General features: G+C 44.2%; 1 protein-coding gene across 1 annotated transcript in view; it reads right to left on the reverse strand.

The window, feature by feature from the left end:
* PAWR (pro-apoptotic WT1 regulator) overlaps positions 1-8,011 on the reverse strand; it is a 72,116-nt gene extending 64,105 nt beyond the window's left edge. Inside the window, 2 exon segments of the mRNA XM_036400159.2 lie at positions 7,485-7,653; positions 7,655-8,011. Coding sequence (XP_036256052.1) covers positions 7,485-7,653; positions 7,655-7,947 — 462 coding nt within the window. The 5' untranslated portion in view covers positions 7,948-8,011.
* Between the last annotated feature and the right edge of the window lie 241 nt (positions 8,012-8,252).

The raw sequence follows: 8,252 nt of genomic DNA on the forward strand, positions 1-8,252 counted from the left end.
TAAATGTTCCATTCAGTTCTTCATAGCAACAGGCAAGCCGATCAAATACAGTCAAATCCTGAAATAAAACATCAGGGTTGTGGTTGTTATTTTAATTTCCCATGACCTCATGTAGCACAAAAAATAAGTCACCCACTTAGTATTTCAAATGAAATTATTTAAATGCACAACTCCAACCCTGGGGGAAGAAAAGTTGCAGAGAAAACCATACGTGAGTTTACATAAATGTAATAAGTGTAAACTGGATATAGTTTTAAGAACACAGTACAAACTTGTATGGAACTAATCAACAGTGGCCCTTCCAACTTGCCATCAACCAGGACCCCCAGGTCCTTTTCCACAGGGCTGCTCTCCAGTGTAACACTCCCCAGTTTGTGCAGACGCCCAGGGTTGCCCTATCCCACGTGCAGAATCCAGCACTTGTAATTTTTAAACTTCATAGGGTTGGTGGTTGCCCAGCCCTTTTATTTGTCAATGTCCCTCTCCCTTCATAGCAATAAACAGCTCCTCCCAACTCAGTGCCAAGCAGACTTATTTAGCATTCCTTCCAATCCTGTGCCCAAGTCATTCATGAAGGTGTTGAAGAGCACAGGGCCAAGGATGGAGCCCTGCAGGGCCCCACTAGTGACAGGTCACCAGCCTAATGTAACTCCACCCACCACAACCCTTTGCTCACAGTTGCTCACCCACTGCACGATGTGTTTATCCAGCTCCGTGTTGGACGTTTTGTTCAGAAGGATACTGTGACAGACATTATCAAAAGCTTTACTGAAATCCAGAAAGATCACAACTGGCATCCACTGATCAACTGGAGAGTTACCTTGTCAAAAAAGGAAATTCAGTTGACAAGCAGGACTTGCCCCTCATGAACCTGCGCTGCCTGTGACCCATGACTGCACTATCCTCCAGGTGTTTCTCAAAAACTCCCAACATAATCCTCTCCATAATTTTACCAGGAACTGAAGAAACTGAGAGACCTGTGGTTACCAGGGGCAGCCTTCTGGCCCTTCTGGAAAATTGGGGCATTTGTCAAATTCCAGTCGATTGGGACCTTTTCAGATTCCTGAGACCATTCCAGAATCATTGAGAGAGGTCTTGTGATGACATCAGCCAGCTCTTTGAGTATCCTTGGATGAACTCCATCAGGTCTCATGGATTTCAAGGGATTTGGCTGGAAAAGCAAATCCTCTACGACACTGGAGTTCAATGGGAGTTTATCATTCTCACAGTCGTGGTTCTCCAGCTCAGGGCACTGGGACTCCAAGAGGCCACCACCAGTGTTGAAGACTGAAGAAAAAATTAAATCTCTGCTATGTCTACGTTCCATTTTTTGAGGTGAAGGTGACCATCTTCATCACATATATTATTTCTGCACTGCCTTTTGCTATCAACATATTTTAGAAAGCCCCTTCTACTGTCTCCCACAGTTCTGGCCAGCTTCAATTCTGACTGAGCTTTAGCTACACCAATTTTCTCCATTTTCTCCCCACAGAGGTGAAACAGCATCTTTGTTATCTTCCCGTGTCAATGAACATTGCTTCCACTGGACATACAGTTTCCTTTTTGCCTTGGCTGCAGAAGAAGATCCCTGCTCAGACAAGTTAGCCCTTTGTCTCATATGCCCGACTTCCAACATTTTCAAGTTACCTGCTCAGGGTACTCTTAGGAACGTGGTACTGAAAAGACCAGCACTGTTAGACCACAGCACCTTCAAAAGCATCTTCCCAAGTGACCTTACTCACCAGTTCCCTGAGCAGCCTGAACTCTGCTTTCCTCATGATCATTTTAAACTTGATCACTTCCTGGTCACTGTGGCCAAGACAGCCACAGACCAGTCAATCCACTCCACTCACAAGCCCCACTCTGATGAAGGCAACAAATCAAGAAGGGCCCCCTTCCAAGTAAACTCCCTTAGCATCTATATCAAGTTACCATCTAGGTGCTCTAGAAATCCTCTGGACCTGTTTGTGTGGTGCTGTGTGGTGCTTCCAGTTAACATCTGGCAAGTTAAGGTCCCCTATAAGAAGAAGGGTGGCTGATTTCTATTCCTTAGCTCCTTAAAGGATAATTCATCAGTGCTGTCATCCTGGCTGGGTTGCCTATAGAAGACTTCCACGATGAAGTTTGTCCCTTAATCCTTACTCAGTAGCACTCAACTGTGCCACTGCCAACTCTGAGCTCCATACATTTCAGCCCCTCTATTACCTATGCCACCTCTTCACCTCACCTTCCCTGCCTGATCTCTCCTGAAGAGCTTGTAATTGTAACACAGCAGTCACAGGACTCATCCCACCAGGTTTCACTTTTACCAATGATGTCACATCTCTGGGATTAAGGAAGCTCCTCTTCCTTGTTCCTCTTGCTGTGTATATCGTTGTAGGACTGTTTCAAGTGCAGTTCACTGTAGACAACACCTCATGGGGATGACTGACAGACCTCATAAGCACACAGTCCATCAAATTTTGCCAACCAGTTCCATTGCTTATCACAGGCAAACCTGGTTTTCTCTCAGGCTTGCCAGTGATAAGCAACGGGATGGGCACACCAGGCTTGGAAGGTACACACACAGTGATTTAGAAGCTGCTACAGGATTGAAAGTTTTTCACACTTTTAAGTTTATTAAAAACTTAGTTATGATTGGTTTTTTGGACAAATAACTTCCAGTACCTAGCTATGTCAGGATATTAAAGCATACTCTTAAACAAAACAAAACTTGAAAAAAATAAGGATTAGCTTATCATATGCTAAAAAACATGGAAAGAAGAAAACATGCCCTTTGAACAGGTATTGTCAGGAGACTTGGTTAAAATCAGAATTCACAAAGGCATTAAAAGAAAAACAAAATGGATATAAACAATCTCAATACAATTCTTTTATTAGAACCTGAAAATGTTTCTATTCACCCTGCCACATCTGAAAGAAGAACCATAAATGGAATCCTAGTAAGATGTGTTCACTAGAGAAAGCCAGCAAGAGAATGGTCTAACCTATCGTGAATGGTTGTCTAGGTCAAATAAATATATTCCAGACTTCCACTATAACACTACTACATCTGCATGAATGGTAAGCATATAAGTCAGATGCAGGGGTTTTTCCTCGTACTTTGAACAACCACTTATTGAGGCTGTTTTTTGCTCAACACAAAACCAGACAAGTTGTTTTACAACACAACTGATGTTAGACATGGAAAGACACTACCTCATTAATCTCAAGATACAACATGAAGACACTTCAATCCTCAGGTAGGGAATCACTAAGAAAGATAATGCTGAAGGCAAACTTCTAATCAAAAGAGCTCAACAGCCAGTACAGGATTCCACTCCCCTCTCTATTTTCCAGCCATTCAGAGAAGGATTTCAATTCCTTTACAACACACACAGTAATTGCTATGCCCCACACATGTAGCACTTAAATTTTCTTGATATTTTTCCAACTGGAAGACAGCAACTTTCTGTTAGTCTCAACTGAGCACACTGGACTTCTCTAGTAGCAGGAACTCTTTCCCCACAGAAAGCACTCACTGCTCTGCTTGCTTCCAAGGCTGCTGTTCAGTACAACACCCACCAAGCACCACACATGCACTGCCTTCTAAACACACAGGCAGACTCCTGACAGGGAGCCATCAGTGGGGATGCAAAAAGTTATATCTTTACTGCTATTCACAAGACAAGAGATGAACACAGACTGGCTGAACATCCTTTGCAGAGTCCATATTTGAATCACTTCTGCCTTTTCACTCCAGTATTTCCCACGAACAGGTCGGGAGACTGTTGTGTCTCAGGTCTGGCAGCCTCAGGTACCAAATACACAGATCAGCATTCCTTACACCTTTTAAAATCATTCATCATCTTGTTATTAGCAAAAGAACACTTCCCAACTTAGATGACTTCCATCTGGTTAAGTAAAAATGTAAACTTTATCTATACTGCACATATTACACAAAACCCAGCTATACAACTGTCCTTCCTAAATGAACGAAGATTTTGATTATATAGACATTAAAAAAAAAGTATATTATATATACTTTTAAAAAAGTAACTACAAAAATATTTGTTATTCTCCTTTCTGGAGTTCAGAAAAAAAAAAAAAACACCCCAAAAAAAAACCTTACACACAGCTATACCAGCATAATTCTCAAATGTAAAGTTACAAAAGTAAAGCTGCAGTTTCACCAGTGCACCGTGGCTTGCTTGGAGCTGGACATAATTATTATAACAATACAAAACATAACTGTTATCCTATATATGGATCCTCATAAAGCACTGTCAGTGAATAATGGGAGGAGCTCTGTGTTTCTTAAATAGGCATTAGCATAACTGTAAATGAGAAAAATGCTGCAAGTAAACTCAACACCTGCATCAGGTGAGTACCTGCAAACTGAGAAACACATTCCAAACATAATTAAAAACGGTTATAAAAGTTAATATTTAAGGAAGATAACATACATAGTAAGGGTAATTGCATATAATTCAGTTACCTTTTACAACCTGAAGAATTGTTATGAATCAACAAAACCCAAATCCCACAGCACTTAATATTCAGACAAAATCCAACTTTCAAGAAACTACGGGTGCTGAAAGGAAAAACACTGTATTTCCAAAGCCATTTTCAAAAGTCACCATGACTTAGATAAGCACTAGTGCTGAGAAGGTAAAAAAGCAGTCTTTACTTTTGTCATGGTGGTCCCCAAATACAAAGCATTGTCAACTTCCTATACTAGTAGCAAACCTGTCACCATCTGTTTTCACAGCTTCCAATGTGGTTTCTGTCCTCCACCAACACCCATACAAAATACAGTTAAGACACAGAACTCTTTAAGAACTGGCCCTATTACCTTCCCATTGAACAGGAGAGAAATTAATCATTAATAAGTAATCTGCTAACATTTTTCATGCCTGTTTCAAGATAACTTAGAAAACACAAACTGTTCTTATTCTGCCACCTTTCCTATCAATAAATTCTCCAGCTGCATTGCAAATGAAATTAAATCCTACTTATTTGGGGCAAAACCTATTTTTGTATTCAGTTTTTGGGCACAAAAGCTTTTAGGCACTTAATGTCTTCTAGGAGTGCATTTTTTCAACAGGTACCAGTTTTCATTTCAGAGGATCTCACTGGTCTCCACCACAGTGGCATGATGATCATAAAGGGGAGATATTTAGCATAAAGTGTCTACTTCATTCTTACAAAAATTGTTTTCTTGAAAAATAAGACAACGACACATCCAGCAAAACTCTAAAATAACATCTCCTGAGAACTAATTTTAAAACATACACCATCAAGAGCTACAAGTAGTAAAATTCAGGGTGTACTACTACCAAGTCACTGTGTATTGACTGCACAGTAAACTATGCCTAGCACCAAGTGAGAAAGACAATAAGAAACTGGAGTGTTGCAGATTACTCCAACAAGCCATCAGCTACATCACAGCCTTCTTTTGTCTGAGAACTTCAGCTGACCAGCTTGAATCAATACTTTAAAGCATTTTCTCATGACTACAAAGCTGTATGAAAGACAAGTAAATAGTCTGCAAAGCATTAACCAGTAAGTAGGTACTCACATTTGACACTGGAGACTGTTTTTGAAGCTGTTCACTACCAGGAATGATGTAGTGTTCCCTAGCTAAACAATTCTTAGGAATGCGTGTGGAAAGGAATAAAAACATTTAAGAAAGGTGAAATACTGAAAAGAGATAGATCTGAATAAGTATGTACTGGTAAAAAATGCAACACTTATTAGTAGCAAGCTTCTCCAATGACACCTTGTACAACAGTTACCTACAATTATTAAAATTTGACCCCAAAAATGTGATGAAATGCTTAATTGCTACTTAAAGAAGCAATTAGCATAAAGGTACAGGAAGTTTCCAAGAAGCACCAACACATGGCGACACTCAGCAAAGTTTAGGAGGCAGGTGGGAACTTGTTTCTCAATGCCTAAACACATTACCCTTAATAAATAAAGATATCCTTAAAAATGCAGCAAATTCAAACACAGGATTCTAATGGCTGCTGAGCAAGGAATGTGTTTTCCTGGAAAGCAAGACACATTTTGAGTAATACTTTAACCAAACAAACAAACAGACACCCCAACCACAACCCAACTCACCAAACCCCAAACCACGCCATCCAAAATCTACCAAAGGAACAGCAGTTCAGAGAACTGGGATGTTAGTCTCAGAGAGCAAAAAGAAATCCACTGCTCAAAACCAACCAACCAAAGAGTGTACAACTAGGGACAGGGTACACAAGAGAGACCCCTGAAATACCATGTCATAAACACCTGCTGCAATGTGCAAAACCATTACTGACTGGGCTAGGACTAGTTCACTTAGAGAAGAAAAGATGCAGCATTTTAAGGTTCCTATAAAAGGCACAAGGGGTAGGTATTTCAGGGAGGTCCATATAAAACAAACAAGATACAGTCTATGAGGCTTGCACACCCTGAAAAAAAACTAAAATAACTCCCTTGTATTCACCACTTTACAAAACAATGGCACTGAAGACCTATGCCAAAACTCTTTACCTCAAACTAAAGACTATGCAAGCAATTGTTCTCAAAAACCACAGCTATAAAGATTTCTACTGTTCCTGAAACTCACTTCTCAACCTTCCAAGACCACCTCACATGAAAGGGTGTGCTGTGGAAGTTCCTAGGATGTCACAAGTGACTTCAGGTGTGAAGAACACAATTTCATCTTCTCCTGCTGCTTCAGAAACAAAGATCTTTAATTTTCTTGACTTACTTTAATAATCCATAATATTAACCAGAAGAACTACAATCTTTTTTCTACAAAAATATGGTGATCACCATTACTAGTTCAAAACTGTAAACAGAAATCCAACTCTGTTCAAAGTTTCCTGTGGCCTTTCTTATTAACTGCAAAACAAGCTAAAAGCTTAGTTATCATTCTTCTGAATTCCTCTAGGAGTATTACAAATCAATGCCAGATTTTTATACTAGTAGCAAACCGCAGAGGACAGTGGTGTTGGCTGATAAAAATATCTTCCTCTGCCTCAAAAAAATGCTCTTCAAACCACTACATTTTTTCCAGTGCAGGAAATTCTTCTGGTTTCCAAACTGAATAATATTTACACCTGAACATCTATTCCAACCTGATAAATCAATTTTCTCTCATTACTATTATTTCGACCATACTTTTACATGCACGTGTCTCAGTTTGATCTCCAAAAGGTCTGAACTTACTTAAAAAAAAAAAAAAAGTCGCAAGTTAGGACAGGTCTAGTTTATTTAGGATAAATGACACCCCATCTGTCCGTCGCTTGGGACGCCGCCCTGCCCCGAGCGCCGCGCGGTCCGTCCGGCAGGCGCTGCCGCCCGCGGCGGAGGGAGCGCGCTCGGGCCCGGCCCGCGCGGGGAGCCCGGGCACGGCCGGAGAGCGCCCGCCAGCAGAGCAGCACCGGGGCTGCGCCCGCGCCCCCAGCGGCGGCTCCGCTGCGGCCGCGCCCCCCGTCCCCGCTCACCTCGGCGGCCGGAATGTTCACCACACCTGTCGACCTCCTCTTCTCCCTCAGCTTTCTCTTCTCGATCTGCCCCTTCCCCTTCCTGGCGCTGGGGCCCGAGCTCTTTCCCTTGGCGGCCAGCTTCTCCTCGCCCTCGGGGGAGCCCGGTGCGGCGGCGGGCTCGGCCCCGCGGCTCCCGGCGAGCGGGCTCCTTGGAGGGGGCGCCGCGGCCCAGGGCGGCGCTGGCGAGGCTGACGCAGTTCAGCGCCCCGCCGGTCGGGGGCGCCGCGCGCTCGGGGGGCAGGTTACTGTTGTTGTTCAGCTCGGTGGAGGGGCCGCCCCCCGCAGGACGGGGCTCCCCGCCGCCCGGTGCGCCCGGGGCCGGCGGTGCCTGCTTCGCACGCATCTTCTCCCGCTTGGCTTTCCATTCCTCCAGAAAGTCCGTGGTGCTACCCCCGGCGCTGCGGTAGCCGCCAGTCGCCATGTTCCCAGCGGGCTGGACGGCGAGAGCGCAACACCAGCACCGCTGCCGCCGCCCGCCCCGAGGCGGCTCTGCTGCCGCCCGGAGAGGAGAGGTCCCGGCGGGTCGGGCGGGAGAGACGGGGGCGGGAGAGTCGGGGGCGGGGAGAGAGGCTCGGAGAAGCACAAACACCCTGGAGAGAAACAAAGAGGGGACGTGAGCCGTCCCGCCGCACTGCCCATCCCCGTCCCGCCGCCCTGCGAACTCCCCGGGAAGCCCCCGGCCCCAGGGGACGGGTCTCCATCACCGCCCGCCCTCGCACGCTCGGC

This window comes from Molothrus ater, chromosome 5 (assembly GCF_012460135.2).
Source record: "Molothrus ater isolate BHLD 08-10-18 breed brown headed cowbird chromosome 5, BPBGC_Mater_1.1, whole genome shotgun sequence".
Classification (NCBI taxonomy): Eukaryota; Metazoa; Chordata; class Aves; order Passeriformes; family Icteridae; genus Molothrus; species Molothrus ater.